This window comes from Helicoverpa armigera, chromosome 23, assembly GCF_030705265.1.
Source record: "Helicoverpa armigera isolate CAAS_96S chromosome 23, ASM3070526v1, whole genome shotgun sequence".
In the NCBI taxonomy this organism is placed as follows: domain Eukaryota; kingdom Metazoa; phylum Arthropoda; class Insecta; order Lepidoptera; family Noctuidae; genus Helicoverpa; species Helicoverpa armigera.
Window position 1 is genome coordinate 665,838 of NC_087142.1, and position 18,378 is coordinate 684,215.

At 36.4% G+C, this 18,378-nt stretch overlaps 2 protein-coding genes across 6 annotated transcripts in view; both read right to left on the reverse strand.

Moving 5' to 3' along the window:
• Positions 1–5,736: 5,736 nt before the first annotated feature.
• Positions 5,737–12,861, reverse strand: LOC110382477 (phospholipase A1). Its single transcript, XM_049837721.2, has 9 exons — positions 12,662–12,861; positions 10,685–10,768; positions 9,347–9,398; positions 8,764–8,868; positions 8,253–8,394; positions 7,506–7,654; positions 6,985–7,199; positions 6,322–6,475; positions 5,737–5,903 (listed from the first exon to the last, which is right to left on the reverse strand). Exons 1-9 carry the CDS (start codon positions 12,693–12,695, stop codon positions 5,831–5,833), a joined length of 1,008 nt encoding a protein of 335 aa, XP_049693678.2. The 5' UTR covers positions 12,696–12,861; the 3' UTR covers positions 5,737–5,830.
• Positions 12,862–15,684: 2,823 nt separating this feature from the next.
• LOC110382472 (synapse-associated protein of 47 kDa) overlaps positions 15,685–18,378 on the reverse strand; it is a 63,994-nt gene continuing 61,300 nt past the window's right edge. For all 5 annotated transcript variants that reach the window (XM_049837714.2, XM_049837718.2, XM_049837712.2 and 2 more), the window contains one exon: positions 15,685–18,377. In XM_049837714.2, coding sequence (XP_049693671.1) covers positions 18,250–18,377 — 128 coding nt within the window. In that variant the 3' untranslated portion in view covers positions 15,685–18,249. The remainder of the gene's footprint in view (position 18,378) is intronic.

The following is an 18,378-nucleotide window of genomic DNA, read 5'->3' on the forward strand; positions in this document are numbered from 1 at the left end:
TTAGCCACAAAGGTGTTCCACCGATGGGGCGACGAATGTACCCAACAGAGTGCGACCGTAGAGTCCGAAAATGCGAATATATTACGAATAACAACGCGGTTTTGACAAGCGACAACGACATTTTTTATGAGTTGAGCTAGCACAAGTATAGCACATAGCTCAAGACGAGCGAGAGAAACTACTTTCTTAGGGGAAACTTTCGATTTAGCAGTTAACAAGTTGACAGTATTACCATCGCTATTTTGAACATGGAAGTAAATAACTCCACCATATGCCTTTTCACTAGCGTCCGCGAAAGCTAAGAGAGTGACGACACTATCGGCGACAATACCTAGGTGACGTGGGATTTTTATACGACTGAGCACTGGTAGCTCTTCTTTAAAGCGAGTCCACAGCCTGACGATATCTTCAGGTGGGGTATCATCCCAGTCACAATCGCATAGCCAGAGCTGTTTGATGAGAAGTTTAGCATACAGGACGACAGGCGCGACGAATCCCATGACATCCCATATTTTAGCGACACACGACAGTATTGTGCGCTTGGTACAATGGTTAGCTGGAGTATTCACCTTCATGCTGACATGGTCTGAAGTAGGTGACCAACACAAGCCGAGTACTTTATGTTGGTCAGACTCGTCAAATTCTTTGACAGCCGGTAGGCGATGAGAAGGAGGAATCGAATCTAGTACAACTTGAGAATTACTGGTCCATTTGACTAATTCAAATTGACCAGCTTTCATGAGACCTATCATTTCTGAGGCGGTGGAAATGCCTTGGTCCTCCGAGGAAACGGAATAGACAAAATCGTCCATATACAGACCTGTAGCTACAATTTCCTTAGCTTGAGGGTAAGAATCACCCTCATCCTCCGCCAACTGCTTTATAGTGCGCAGAGCATGAAAAGGACTAGACTTAAGTCCAAAAGCGACACGATTGAACTCATAAACCTTTATAGGTTCTTGCGGCGAAAAACGATACAAAATGCGTTGGAAACGACGATCCGATTCTCGGATTCCGATGCTGAGAAACATTTGACGAATATCTGCGGAAAGAGCGATCAAAAACAAACGAAAATTAACGATAATGTTAAACAAGTTCCCTTGTAGGTTTTGACCACCATACAAGAGATCATTAAGCGAAACGCGGGTAGAAGTCTTGCAACTACCATCGAGAACGACACGAAGCTTGGTAGTGATCTTGTCATAGCGGATCACACCATGATGCGGAATGAAGTACGAAACATCCGAAGACACAGAATCTGTAGGTGAGATGTAACCTTTTTCTAAATATTCGAGGATGACACTGTCAGGCGTCGTCCTAATTGGCAGCGATCGCACGATGGCGCGACGCGTTTTTCATCTCACGATCTCACTATCTTACTTGCGAGGTTCAAATAGGACACTCTGATGAAATCTGTATGTTTGAACTCATCGAACGACGAGAACGCATCGTGTCATCGTACAATCGCTGACAATTAGGACGACGTCTTAGATGAAAAACGCATCGTGCCATCGCGCGATCGCTGCCAATTAGGACGACGCCTCATACGCGCCCTTCAATTGTGGAGAAGCCTGCATTTTTCTTTCCAAGCAGTAAAACCGACGTTCACTTACTTGACGCGAGTTCCCAAGGGATTCGACTTCACCCTTGAAAGGTAAAGCAACTACGTAACGTCCGTCACTATCCCGAGTGGTAGTGCGGGTATAAAACTCCTCACACAATGTGTCGTCCGGGCTTAGTATGGAGGGAACATCCACCTCCTCTAATTCCTAGAATTTACGGACAGCGGAGTCTAACGGGTCCGTGGTACAACAATACGATACAGTCGACTTACTATCAACGCGTACTGGAGCGTCACCTACAATAACATAGCCAAGGACAGTTTCTAAAGCGAGAGGCGAAGCATGCGGGGGCTGTCCTTGAACTTTGTTAGACAAGAGCAAATGTGGGAAAATCGAAGCACCGATTAAAACCTGAATCGGGCCTGATGAAAAATATGTATCGTCAGCCAACGGTAAGTTTTTAAAATTATATAAAAGAGAAGCATCAACCGTGGCTGTCGGCAAACGTTCGGTAATTTTATCTACTACCAACGACTCTAAACAATAATTTATGTTACGATTGAAACGAGAATAAAATTTAATATTTACGGAACCCTGAATCATTTTACTCGAACCCCTTATTCCCTTTACGGTAGAACAAGAAGGCCGATTATTTATGTTCAAACCTAAGCGTCGACAACAATCACTAGTTATAAAGTTACTTTGAGAACCACTGTCTAACAATGCACGAACACTATGTTCATTTCCATGCGAATCTACGATAATAATACGAGCAGTAGCAATGTTTACTCTCGGTATGATTTTCGGATAACGAAGATGCACAGCGCGATGTCCGTGCGCGGGGGCGCGGGCGCGGGGGTAGTGGTCGCACTCGATGGCAGCGGCGCTGCTGTAAAAATGGCGGGCGCAGCGGCCGGCTGCTCGGCCGCGGCTACGGCGGCGGTCGGTGGCAGCGCGCGAGCCGCGTTTGAATGGGGCGAGTTACTTGCCGCGTGTTTACTATCAAAGCACAATAAAGTGTGATGTTTGGAATTACATTTTTGCAAGTAGATGTCGACCCACATGCGGAAATACGATGACCACTACTTAAACAATTTATACATAAGTTATTAGATTTTACGAATTTAAAACGTTGATCTGGTTTGTAACTATTAAAAACCCTACATTTATAAATGTAATCATGCTGCTCGCCGCATAGACTACACGCGGCGGATGACTCAGCCGAACTAGACGTATAGGCATGTGTAGTAGTAGGTTTACGATCTGCAGGTTTTTTATTGTTGGTGACCCGAGCAACCGATGATGACGTACGTTCCAATACCTTTATGTGGTCACGAACAAAACTATCCAATTCGGAAAAAGACGGAAATGCAGAACTATTAGGTTTTAATTTACGAGTGCACTCGAAAGTACGACCCGTGTCTAAATCGAGTTTTTTAAGAGCGGCATAAAACAAAATAAAATCAGCGAGGTCATCAATTTGTAGGTTTTTCAACGCAGCTACAGACGAAGCGAATTTATCTAAAAATAATTCTAAATTGTTAGGGGTTCCTGAAGGAATAAGTTTAAAATCAAATAACTGATCTAAGTATGAAGTTGCTTGTTGACGCTTGTCTTCATACCTTTTGCAAAGTGAATCGAAAATAAGAGGGTAAACTATCCGCGGAGGAGGTAATACTCGCGCATATTGAACGAGCCTTGCCTGTCAACTTTCCTAATAAATAATATAACTTCTCACAATCAGTCAGAGAAATATTATTATGTAGGTACGGCATTACGATAACTAGCTATGAATAAAGGCCAATTTTTAATAGGTATCTCCGTTAAATTCGGGTATTTCGATGGGAGGCAAGCGCGGTGACCTTTTGACCTCAGAATGCGACTGAACTTGCAGTGATTTCCCTGCTTGCTTTATACGGCCTAAAAGGTCTTCGAAAGAAGAAAGTGCTTGATAATTGACAACATAATCAGGATTTAGTTTAAGCTCGAGGGCGGCAATGTCGTCCAACACACTTTCGAAATCTGTACGCAAAGAATCTACTGTTTCAAGGTCACACAGGAAGGATTCCCTAGTGAAATCTTGCGAATCAATGTTCTTAATTTTATCGGCAATAGTTTGCATGCGAGCGAATATTCTATCACGTTTAGCTATCAGCTTCAACGATTTATCTACCAGTGCCATTTTAGCGGCCTACAAATTACGAAAAAACTAAATGAAATACGTATTGAAAGCGACTGGAAAGTGGATATCTATCAACTAAGTAGGTACCTAGGCACCGGAGTACGTGTGTACGTGAACTATATTTGCGGGTTTAGCGCAATTCAACGAAATAAGTACGTGAAATACCTATCTTACTTTTCGACGCGTAAGTTAGTAAGTACCTAAGAAACAATGCGAGTTTGACAAAAACGACCTAATGAATGGCTAACACTGATTCAAAATACTAATCCGGCTATGCAGGACCAAATGGTTACGCGGGAAACGCAATATGGTTCGTAAAGATGCGAAAAATTTGAAAAACTGGTGATTGCAAATGCGACGGGAAAACCGGCATACTGCGGGCGAGACAAAACAAGAAAGTATGCCTAAAGGAAAGGAGCACAGTACCTGTTGTCTTCTACGGCGATTTCTTGTACGAGGAGCACTGCCACAAATAAAGTTCAACACAAATCACACCAATTTTCCACTCAATATCGATTTTTGTATCGGAGAGAGACGTGAGCTCTCGCGCGCGTTGTCAGCCATTTTTTTTTTGTTATGTTGCACACACGACTCAAGGGCGCTAGTGTCGCCTCTCGCTCCAACGAATGCGTTGAGGTATGTGCGGGAAAAGGAAGGGAATAGGATTGCAAACACCAGTGAAATTACCAATATAACAAATTATGAGTATGAAAATTACCGCGCAAAATATTGTATTTTGGGAAACCGAAGCGTGATAAAATTAATATATATTTTGCTACCTAATTATGTAATTTTCTAGGGAGTTGCAATGAAATCAGATGTAAATATCCATCATAAAATAAATATTTCTTCAAATATTATTGTAGCAATGGTTTTGTAGGAACGAACATAAAACAGATTTTAAATCAACTTTGTTTTATTTATTTTATTTTATTTTATTTTATTTGGGAAACAAACAGATACATTACACCAAAAGGTCACACAATTTAAACGAAACATAATCCAAAACAGTTTCCACAACATCATTAAAACATTTACGCCGAATCAGAACATTTATGAAACTGATACAAACAAGTTTTAAAAAATATATATATAATAATAATTGAATTACACATTACCTAAAATCAAACAATTGGAGCAGGAACCAAACAATCATGAATACTTTTTTTTAATTTGTGAAAAGGTATGTTAAAAATATCCAGCAGATGATCACTGTTAAAGAAGTCGTGGTGGCCTAGTGGGTAAAGAACCAACCTTTCGAGTATGAGGGTGTGGGTTCGATTCCAGGGTCCAGGCAAGTACCAATGCAACTTTTCTAAGTTTGTATGTACTTTCTAAGTATACTTAGACACCAATGGCTGATAAAAAGGTGAAGGAAAACATCTTGAGGAAACCTGGACTATAAAGTCTGAAATCACCAACCCGCATTGAGCAAGCGTGGTGATTAATGCTCAATCCTTCTCCATGTGAGAGGAGGCCTGTGCCCAGCAGTGGGACGATAAAAAGGCTGTAACAGTAACAACAGTAACAGATCACTGTTTGATTTGATGACGTTATTGTACGTACGGCAAGATCTAACAATAAATGAGTTTTTTCTATAATTTGTCTTTACGGTCGGGACATAAAACAAAGCCTTATTACGCGAAGAAGTACGTGGACATCGTAGACCTATCTTACTTAAAAGGTAAGAAGAATCAACCTGACCTCTAATTATTTTATATAAGAATAAAATATCCCGCTGATTACGTCGAGTCTGAAGAGATGGTAATGAGGGTAGTTCATCCAATTGGTGATTTTTGTTACTCCTCCACAACACGTGCTTATATAACTTATCCTGGATTCTCTGTATTAGATCAATATACACGTTATATTGTGGATTCCACACTACAGACGCATACTCCAATATTGGTCTAACAATTGTTTTATAGAGCAGCAACAAAGTGGATACACGCTTGAAATCCCTCGTAATTCTCAATATGAAACCAATCATCATTTTTCTTTCTATCATTTTATTTATGACACTATTATATGACTATTTACAAATTAAAGCTAAAATTAAAATAAGTTTTGAAGTCATCAATGATCATCAGCTGGCTCCTATCTTATCGAGTCCATAAGGGGACTTCGCTCCCGTCCTCAAGTAGAAGTTGCCGCGTAAACTGAAAATTTAACAGAACAATTGCTGTATTATTACATACCTAATACAAACTTATTATCTGCAAATACTATATGAAAATTAGGCGTTTCCTTAATTGTTATTATCGATGCTGAAACGCTCCTTTGGAAAATGACTAGCAAGTAGCATCAGAGAGTAAGGTCAAATATTATTGGGTAGGAGCATGGTAGGTACTCATGTTAGCAGTGCAATTACTCAGAGGTCTTCCTTATTAAAAACGAACAATATAGCAATGCATAACCTTAAGCGTGAAGCTGCAAAATGTTAGGGGCTATGTCAAAGTTCAATGGATCAACACCAGTTACAAACTGTAACACAGCTCCTCAGCATAAAGAAAGCAACAAAACATAAAAAAAATACACTCTATCCCCCACACATAAGACTGAATATTGAGCACTTACTCAGGACTAGCCTTGATTCCCATGAACACGACAGGCTCCTCACTGCACTGTCCTCGCAGGAAAGTGTCGTAGTCCTTACATTTTCGCGCCAAAAACGCGTCTGATGTTAGAGACTCTGCCCAGAATTTCCAGGAACGCCAGTGGCTGCAGAAATCTGAAAATTATAAAATTAAATCAGTTACGCCTCTTATTTTGAATTGAGCAATTTGCTTCGTTACCTCTACTGAATAAGAATAATAAATAAGGTAAGTTAAATAATAAATAAGGAGTTTCGAGTATCATACATCTGTTCTAGAATACCATAGTGGCACCATAGAATGGACGTCCTTTTATGTCTATGAACCGAAAAGTACCTTCCTTCAGTCAGCCAAGTAATAAAAGAATAATGATACTCTGTTGACACATAATGTTTCGGCGATATTACTTTTAGCAAAACATTTATAAGAAATGGGGTAATTACATAATGCATGTCTGCAAAGATAGTAGGTAAGTAAATTTTATAAAGGTAAAGTGGATACGAAAATGGAATTAATCCTGAAAACGAAAGTTGTTTACGGCCAGTAATATCAACGTCTTTATTGACACTTCTGCGACGTTATGTCTTGTAATTGTTACCATACCTACTTCAGTCTAAGGCTTTATAAGTCACGGAATCATCCCTACCTTCAATAGTAAGTGGTACAGTAGCAGACAAGCAACCAGGCTGCTTGGCTTGCCCTCCATTGGGCCAGAAGTCAGCATGGCCCGTCCTCTCAGGAGTCCCGAACCCGCCTCCGTCCGTGTGGATGATGTCCACAAACTCAGCGTCTGATGCAGATATCGGAGGAGCTAATAGAGCCGGGTAGAAACCAGGGTAAGCTGGGTCTAGGCCTGTTAGTCTGTAAAAGAATGGAAGATAAATTATTTCACTATAACTACAAGTAAAATAAGCGGGCGTAGGTGAGTGAGTGAAGTTGCATTCTTAGCTATTGAAAATTTATCAGGATACATTTTATGAAATTCTATGGAAACTAGTGTCCTTCTTTAACTTATTGACATTAGATACGTTTGTATACCAAAATACAGCCAAACCTGACTGCGATTTGTTGCAATGGTCGATTGGAAAATGATACTATCGGCTCGCGACTGGCAGTTTTTGTTTATAAGAATTAAAAAAAATATATAATAGTTAGGTTAGGTGGTACCTGGGCACAGTAAATCCCTTAGACGAGAGGGACCGAGCTGCATACGCCGATAGATGGCTGCCGAGCGAGTGGCCGACCAGGTGCAGATTCTTGACTGGGAGACCTGACTTAACCAGCTTTAGAAGCGCCCTGCCTACGGCCTCGCCTGCCTGAAAACAGTTGAACATCAGTTATTAGAAAATTTGCTTATATATAACTGTATTTTATATTTAAATTAAACACTAGATCAATTGCACAGGTACTTTTATCAATAGTTGCTAAGAGGTAGCTGGACTTTTAAAGCATGTAATATTATAATGAGAATTTTTCAGATGCAAACAAATAGTTTGAATCTCCGAAACAACTGAATCGATTTGTAAAATTTCACCGTTGGGATGCTACACTATCAACAAGTGGAGTAATAGGTTATTTTATCCGGGTCCTGGAAAAAAATCTCCTGTGACGCGGAGATGATGATTCAAAATTAATGACTATCCTGGAAAATTAAAATAAAACACTATTTGAATTGCTGGGGAGTTTGTTGCGTAACTTCTTCTTCCCAGCAAAATCACATAGGAAGTGGTGAAGAGTGGGTGTTTTGGGGGCTGTCTTTTGTAAGTTCGAAAAGTGCTGTTTTGCAGCAAGTTTCAATAAATGACTTTTGTTTGATATGATTTGACTGAACTAATAGGAAGCTTTCACATATGATATAGTATTGCATAAAATCTACACAGCTGTTTTATAAAATATGCTGTAACATGAACATACAATAGGCAATGTCTTGACGATGATGGCATAATTCCCGAAGGCGAGGTTGGACCAGTCCAGCAGCAGCACGTTGTAGCCTCCTCGCTGCAGGTACGCGTTGATCACTGTCATGATGCTCTCGTCCGTTGATAGCTCCACGTAGCTGATGATGAAGAGGGAGAAGAGGTATGAATGAAAAAACTCTTACTATGAATACTTCTCTATAATGTTGAAACGACGTTAAAGCTGTGATTTTTTTGTTCATTTCCAAACGGATAAAGCATCGTGATATGTGTTTAAGTCAGCATGAGGCCACCCTTTCCCTGGGTTTAATTCGATGATGAAGGTATCTCCAAAAATGCGAGCACAGTCGTGGCATACGGCTACTTTCAATAAGTAGTTGTGCAGGCATGCATGTAGATATTTTTTTTACATTTAATGTTTTTGGTGGGATATTCGTTTTTGATAGCATTTTGAAAGTAATGCAATGTGTAAACCATGGATAAGGCTACTAGGCTACGGAATAACTTACCCATGAGCATACAGAACTGTAGGTTTTTCCACATCGAAGTCAGGATCTGAGAGCACAGAGTTGATGCTGCCGATGCGGTACGATGTGGGCTTTGTCTGGTTCGAGCTGAAATTCATCATAATAGAATGAGTTTATATTATGTGATGGTAGACATTTAGGTAAGATTTATACAGAAACAATATCTGTACGGTGAAAACTATCTGAAAGTGGTTTCTAAACGGTGAAAACTATCCGGAAGTGTGGATTGCCAGACTGCTTATTTCTCACACTGTGTGTATTGGTCAAATAGCGGGAGCCAGTTTCAGAAATGCATTTTTTTTTTTGGAGCAGATTGAACCTAGGTATATGTTTCGTTTACGCTTGAGTAATCTTTTACAAAGCTAACAAAATTAAAAAGTTCCCAAGCTCACTCCAATTTCTCTCGTCGTTGCATAACACCATAGAAAAGAAAAAGACCTAAAAAATCTTTTATTTCGAACCAAATTACCCGTCAACATTACAAGGACAGTTGTAACATTTGTAGACAATGTTAACAATACCGTATTATGGTAATCAAAAGGTAGTTTGTTTGCAATTGACCCACCTGTAATGGCGGATGATTACATCGGCTACCACTGGCATGCGGCCCGGGGCAGCTGAAACATGGAAAAGTCATCTAAGCTTATCTATATAGTTATATAAAAGAAAGTCTTGTTAAAAAGGACATGGGATAGTTTTCGTCAACACCGGGGAGCGGGAAGCAGTCATCTCGGGACCTGGCTGAAGCCGCGGGCGAAAGCTAAGGAATAGATATGTGTAGAGGGCAAATTGCTTTGGTTTCTTAGGAACCGATTTGAAAAATTATTCCACTGTTGGGTAGCTACAAGTACTATCCCCGGGTGACATACTTGACATAGCCTATATTTTATCCCGATAAGCGAAGTAATTTTATGTGATGTGGGATAACGCGAAATAGCTAGTGCAGTTGCCTATTATAATGGTAGGTACCTAATGTAAGAAAATAAAATAAGGTTAAAACCACAAGACTAGATAATCTGCATTTTTATCACGCAATAGTGCTAAATGCAGCGTGTTGTAAATAGTTGTAATCTTAATGCAATGTACCTTGATGATACATTCATGTCATTTGTCATTCTTCTTCTTCCTGAAGCAATGTTTTTGCTATTCATGCATGTCATTAGATAATTTGTATTTTCAGTAACAAAAAAATATTAAGTTATGTCCTTAGGAATTGATAGGGTTTACTGTTACTGTACTTATAATACTTATGTAATACTAACATAACCATAGGTTCGTGATAAACGTGCCAACAAGTGGTAGTAATTTTTCTTATCAACGTAAATAACTGTTTCTTTAACAGTTGTTAATTTTTTTAACATAAAGAGAAATCATTTCGAGTGTGTTTTTGCATTATTGTACCTAACCACAATTCTCTAAGGTCTGCGATAAGCTGGGCACACGGGTGCGATTTCAAGCCTAAGATTCGGTTTAATTTTCCTGTATTTCAGCTACAATATAATAAAGAGGAAACATTTTTTTTGTAACCTTTAGCTCCGAAACTACTGAACCGATTTGAAAATTTTTTTCACTGTTGGAAAGCTACACTTTCCTGAGTAACAGGCTATATTTTATCCCGTTACGAGCAGCAGTTCCCACATGGTACGGGAGGTAGTTACTAATGGGTGAAACCGCGGGATAACGACTAGTAATCTATATACTCAACCTATGTGTTTAATACAGTCAGACGGAATTGTGTTGCTGGGGAGTTTGTTCCACCACTTCTTCTTCCCAGCAAACATAGGAAGTGGTGAAGGGCGGGCGTTTTAGGAGCTGTCTTTTGTAAATTGGACCTCCAGAAAGTGCTCTGATTTTCAGCCTACATTGCATAAATTACTTTTTATCTTTAATTGGTGATACTTACAGGTGAATCCTCTTACGATCTGCTTGAAGCTGCCCCGTGAGATCGGCAGCGAGGCCGGTCGCTGGCACTCGCACGTCAACACAGCTTCGAAAAAAACGATTTAATTATAACTTTTAACATTCTCTGTCTATAAATAGATAGGCTGAATAATAAACAAGACTCTATAAATAATATGCTTACCATCGAAGTTAACAACCTATTTAATTAATTCTGCTTATCTCAACGGAGTGGACACAATCTAAATATTTTTCAATTCATGTGTTTCATCATCGTCTTCCTACCCTTATCCCTTCTCCCATGTATTTATGTAAAAATACAAGAATGCCTCTACACATTAAAGAAATATAACTTAATTGTTCTATTTGAAAAAAGAGACTGTGATTTTATCTTATTGATCAAGACAACTTGATTATCCGTTCATAATTAAAACAAATAAACAGTAGCACCTACTATAATTTCTGAGAATTCTAGGCACCATTATAATTAGGTAAAATAATTAATAATGTAGGCTTACTATATATAATATGCCTAATTACAAGAGATATACCTAATTACAGTTTTTACATTGGTATGTCTCGTGCCAGGGTCGACTGGCCTCTACATTTAATACCATTTACCTCGGAGTCAACAAACCGGCTTACACGATTACGAAGATATTAAAGTAAGGATCATGTGTTTTACATGTTTAATAAAAAAAAAAGTATCTTCCTTATGCCTTTTACGTTGGTACCTACTAGTTATGACCGTGTCCTTAAAATTCGAATGTCCTTAAACCTGTCATAAGAAACATCTGTCTAGCGTAGAGATTGCAAACCGGGTCCGGCCCGTTCTGACCAGTCGGGTTGACGGCGAATGTCGGACCCGGTCGGGTTAAAAACCTTCCGGGTTGCAATCTCTAGCTTAGCCTTGAATAGAGTTAAGTACTACACTTTTTCATGAAGCAGCCTCCTATTCGCCCCCTATACCCCTTTCACCCAGTTAGCTGAGTACCATTAGTAGGTAGCTTTTCCTTGGTAAGACTGTTTTTGTGACGCTCTGGCATTATAGGTACCTAATGCTAATGCCATATCAGAAAATATATTACAATTCACCCACGTCCTGTGGGATAAAGTGTCCTATAGCGTGAAATAGCGCCCCTCGATAAATGGGCTTAGTTTTCAGAATCCTATATATCCTCACTTCATATAGAAACATACGTAAGTACAGGCGTTTTGCAGCAAGAGTCTAACAAACAATCATTTTTATTTGATATTGTATATTATTATTTTCTTTAAGTGACTGCATATTACGTGTTCTTACTTAAAGGTCGTATTACGTTATCTGGCGCATAAATTATTGTTATCTACATCTGACTGCTATATTTTGGGTAATAATACTTATTGTAGTTAGATTGCATCTAGTTTCCGTAAACTCTTGCAGGAAGTGTAACCTCAGGTAATATTTAGGTGGAGATGTTTCTAGAGTTACATACTTAAATAATTTTAATGACTTTTGTGTATCAAATAAACTCCACTTTGGGTCTGTAGGAAGATTCCTAACTCCATGAATGTCCTATGCGCTTACCAAATGATACAAGTATTTTTATTGATACAATTAATCAACTAAGTTATACACTTTGTTTATTACGGTTTTCGAAAATATTTCAGTTTTCTTCAGATTACTTATCCTGATAAGCTACCTTCTATTAATAGAGACGTTTGTGTAAGTTTTACGCGTACGGAACCGCGGAAAACGATAGCACATGTTTTCAGTGCTCTTACGTAGATAAAACATACAAACGATCAACTCTGTAACTTTCATGTAAAAAGGTATTAAAACTATTTCGGATCTACGAATATTGCAAGCTAATTTTTAGATACGTCGACGATCATTTAATTAAATCTTCTATTGATTAACACAAAACAAAATAGAAAAGCACTCATATCACAACTGAAAAAACCTAAGTTCTAAACTAAAAATTTACAAAACATTACATACCAAAAACAATAAAAACAACACTAAACCACTTCATTTTAATAACAATTCACTTCACATTTAATGAACCATAAAATGTCTTAATAAAATTTTGAAAACAGTTATTTTTTCCACGAAGACCACGATTGTACCGCCGTGCAAGCATAAGGCGACTGTAAGGTCTCGGTCACTCAAATGTTCAACTTGTATATAATTATGTAAATAACGAACTAGTTTTTTACCGCGGACTTGTTCAGATCCTGGGAAAAATATGGGGATAAAACACGTCCTTTGGGATCTAATTTATCTGAAGGATGGTAGCGGTCAAAAGATTTGCAGTTTATTTTTTATTCGTAGTTTGTATTCTCAAAACAGAACTAGCAGTTTTCCACAGTTCCACACTTATCTTTCAAAATGATTCCTCGGTCTTCCTCGGTATATCGTCTATCTACCTAACACTGAATTAATTTTTCCAGCCTGTTCCTGTGATATTTGACGCATATACGTAGTAAGCTTTAAATAGCTTTAAAAATTAGTAGGTTGGTACGGATATTATTTGTACACATCTTACTACTTTTAAATTCCTATGGGTTCACCCATAAAAGACAGACAACTACATAGGCATAAATATTTCCAGCTGTTAGGTATTTAGGTGAAATACCCCTTGTAGAACCTTTGTCACAAAAAATATGTTTGCATTCTACATAAGTACCTGTTTACATTCGTCACGATTTCTGAAACCTACTTAGATATTATGTAAAATTATTTTCCCGTAACAAATTTACTTTAAAATTAAAGGTGTTTCTATTTTGTGACAAATTGAAAACAACCTAAATAAATTACATTGTTATTTACTTCTTACAATGTTATTTTCCCAGCCGCTTTTCTGGGAAATACCGTCAGCTAATTTGCATTTTAATTCGTTGGTTGTGTATTTGTGAAACATAATAGTTGATCGGACATTGGACACAGATATTAATAGCAGAAACTATGACGATAGTCTCCGTTTGTTTAGTGAAACTCCCAGCGTTTTTTCCTAAGATGATCCGGCTTCGAGTTCTGTAACTGCGCAAGAGATTATAATTTGAAATGGATCGTACATAAATGGATTATACCTACGCATAGATTTTTTTCGATTATTCTCAAAGACAAATAGGTACAGGACAGCGACCTTATAAAGGGGGAGGCCTATGTTCAGCAGTGGACGTCCTATGGCTGAGATGATTGATGATGATATAGGTAGGTTCTGCTTTAGTTGCTGCGGGTTTTCTTCTTCATAATGTCTTATGTGAACGCTCACTGAAAAAATAACAAGTATCAAGGCCATTCGAAACTAAAAGAATTCTTTCTCGCTATGCATGATCTGTTAAGGAGTTTTCTATCTTTCTTTTTACGTAAGTATGTTGTATTAATGATATCTACACACATGCAGCTAGATAGGATTATCCGACCACACCTAGACTTTATGGATGTTATTATCTAATAGAATTATACCTAAATTGTTGCAGCTCAATAAATAGCTCAGATATTTAGATAGGCATAGATATCGACCGCGTCATCATATTAATCCTGTAACGATACTTTCTTAGATAGATAATAGGTACCTTACAATTTGTAATTTAACTGCGTCGAGGGTCTATTCACTATAGGATCAGTTGTAGTTACAGACAGCCTGCGACAAAACCGATGTTAGAGCTTGTTACATGGTTAGATATTCCTAAATTTATATTTTTTATACAATATGAATCATTAACCAAACATAAACAAAAAAAACTAGAACGAATAAATTGATTCAATCTGTTGATATTTGACAAACAATGTAACGTGTTTACACTAGTATTGTATCATTCTATGTACAATATAATGTACATAGTCGTATGTGTTTACCTGAGTACACGAGCGTGAGAATATTTGTTTGTATTCAACAGATCGTGTGTTTATTTACATAGAAAACCTTGGAGATTTGAGAAGGAAGCAAAATGTATCGGACATAGGATGATAACTAGGAAGATGTAGGCAGAAATTAGGATATATAAAATGTATTCCGAAAAGTATAATACATTAGATTATGTATAACGTGTAAAGTACCAATGCGAACGATCTCAAAACATACATTTAACAACGAACATATTGACGTCAAAAAGTTATCTAAATAACTTCATCATTTGGGGAATTCCCAATAATTCATTAGTGACATAAGTCCATAAAATATCAGGCTTTATAAAGCCGGGAACACATAAACGAAATTGCATAAATCCAGTCCATCAACTAAGCGCTCTTTGAATCTGACTAAGTTATTATATAATCATAATGTTGCAATACAAAATGCTAATATTTTTAGCTTAAAATTATGTTCACTAAATTGATAAGTTCATGGATCATGTCAAAACTTTTGAAAGCAAAAAAGTCGATAGGTAATAAGCAAGTATTAACATTATTTCAAGGAAAATAATTATATCTATTTTTATTTTCCTTGAAATAATGTTATTGTGAGTCACATTCCTATAATAAATTCATTAAAAACATACGATTTTAAAAGATTGAGATAAAAAAACGTTTTATTTTCACTATTTAAAAATAAGGAGTGAATCTTAAGCTATTGATAGCGCCAATCGTCCTATATCTTGAATGTCATGTATATTGCTGGATTTAATAACGATTGGGAGATAAAAGGCAATAAATCTAAGTATAAGCTGATAATCAGTTCTGTATAACTTATGCCAAACGATAACAATTCAAGTATTATTTTCTAAATAATTTACTTTACCTTTTATTCAATACCCCTTTGGGTAAAACGGGAAGGAGCGTCAAACCTATTGACTAAACCTCAACCATCCCTTCTGGATCCCTTTGTCTCCTAAAGCTGTCTGAAACCCTTTGAAACCATTCCACAGATTTTTTTTTTCAATATTTCTTGAAACAGTAGTGAGATCTCAAAGTATAATCTTACTATCTTTAAAATTACCAAACTAACTTCAGCATAACGCCATATAAACATAATAGGTATACATTACTATACAAGATATGTATTAGAATAAAACTCGAACTAGAGATGACAACTCACTTTAATTTCAATTAAATAGGAATGTTTACAATATAGAACACATATACTCTACATATATCTACATAGACTATGACAACGTACATTATTTTCGAAATAAATAATCAACGCTAGTACCTACTATATATAGCCGAATGTAGTCCAAGAAAATTTTAAAGATAGGGAACGAAATGTGGTAAATATAAGGCAGAATAATAGCTTTATATAAAAAAAAAACACTCATTTAACGGCACAGATTTTTTTCTCGGCTCTCAAAAAAAAGGAATTTTGGAAACAATTCTGTTCCTTGGATTGGCACAGAACACGAATATATTTTTTAATTCTAAACAAAAACCCAAAACTATAAATATTATGAATTTACAAATAACAAAAACCTTGGAATTACAAAAAACATAACTTTTAAACCAAATAATGTTAATTTTGAAACATTCACTCGCAAGGATATCGACATTTAGGTATACACCAATCATTATCGGTACTTTCGACGTTTTTAAACTTTCAACACCTGTGTCGACATTTCATCCTTTTTTTTAATGCAAGACTAAAACCAGTTAATGTTTAAATTGTGATATTACAAGTCAAAGACAAAATAATCAGTACATACCTATATATTTTATAATTTTATGTATCAATGAGTTAAACTTGGAAGTATGTTTTAAAACAAAGATATGAAGGAAATTAAAATTAGTTGTATGCAAATTATAATCGCTATGCTAACATTACTTCCTCTACAAAATTATTGTTTTGTATTTACATAATTATACAATAAAGCAAGGTGGAAAAAAAAACTAAATAAAAGCCTCAAAGCGCTGTCCGTAGAATTAAAAAAGTATCTTTATTTCAACTATGAAAGTGGAGTAACATAAAATGTGTAATATTTTATTTTTAAATCATGTCTAAGATACAACCACGTAAAAAAAAAATATCCACGACGAAAGTTCCAAAGCTCGCAGATATAAAGAATAATAATAATGTAACTTAGGTATATTGGTTTATATCCAATAAATTGTCTTGTCCCCGAAATTGACCATAAAATGCCAAATTCTTTATTGTACTTTATTTCATGATGTTAATATTCAATCAATTATTTTATGTTAGCAGTATTTGCATTGAAATGACTAAAACATAGCTATGTCGAAAACAAACTAAAACACTTTTCTATACAATATTTACAAAAACGAAATTTTATTTTTAACATTAAGGACTTTAAATGACCGAGAAAAGTATAAAAGGTAATAGAAACGGCAGTTTTTTTCTACAATAAAATCCCATACACGAGATTTTATAATACAAGAATCAAGATAATATGTTAGCGTGGAATGAAATCTATAATAAATCATAATAAACATAATCGAATTATATTTAGTCTGTCATTATATTTATCATCTTATATTTTCGCGAAAAACCCAAGATTAGGAATATTTTCTCAATAATGATGAATTATATCAACAAAAGTAGGTACTTTGTGCAAAACGTGGGAAAGATTAAGATAAATAATCGTTAGAATAGGCCTACTATTAACTAAGCCTGTTATAAATAACGTTGTTACTAAGATATCAGAACTAATAAACAAATAAAACTGATATATGTTAGAAAGAAAGGCATATAATTTATTGTCGAATGACATTTTGATAAAACGACTTTATTAATTTATCCATTGACGAAATCTAGCAAATACAGACAGAATAGCTAGCATTTTATTATAATTATTAGAAATATAGAAGAAATACCTCTTACACTATGGCTCTAAAACCTCCCAATATTAATACAAAAATGGTACGAATAATTTGGCTAAGGTTATGTGATTGCAAATAATTAACCTAAAAATGGGCGTTTAATGTTATTTATTTTAGTTCGTGTAAACCGCCTTTATCTTTTATTTAATTGTAACAGTGTAACATAAGCTTTAGGCCGCACTCCTGTACTTAATAAGCCAAGCTACTCCCAATAATCCTACCATATAACTTTCATCAACTTTTTCTACTATATTCCAACAATTCATAATAGAATTGTTGTCATTCCACTATTTTATTCAGAAAATGAGAATTTCATCACGCTTTTTAAGACCACAGAAGGATGAGAATGACACTTTTTTATACAAGAGTATTTTTCCCACTAGACATAACAAATCCTTCGTATTCAATGAATTCATCTACCCAGACTATAATCTACCATCGCCTTCATGGCCCATCGTGTACAAGAGTGGAATCACAAGCATTTACAAGCATCGCGCTGTGAGTTCAATGCACCCTTACTTTAATGTCATAAGAATTTAATTGAGCTCCTTTTGCCAACTTCGGTTTTTAACCGGCCCCTTAATTTTAATCATGACGTAGACAAAACAAAAAACAGAACGTAATAAAGTAGCCATGAAAACAAATAATAAACAATATCCAATTGTAACTACGAGTAATTAAATAACATAACAAAACAACTTAATATAAGAAATAATATCAAATCAAAAATCTTATCTTAAAGGGCCAGTCTATATCAGTTGCGCAGCCTTCATAAGTCCTCGGTCTACTCCGGTCTTATGCCAGTAGACCGCGGTCTACTTGAGGTCCATATCGTCTCCCAATAGGTCTTCGCACTCTTTCTCCCATTGTTTGTCGTCACCAGCCTTGTCTGCTACTACTTCATATTCTTTAAGCTCAGCTTCTAATTCTTTTTCCCATTGCTC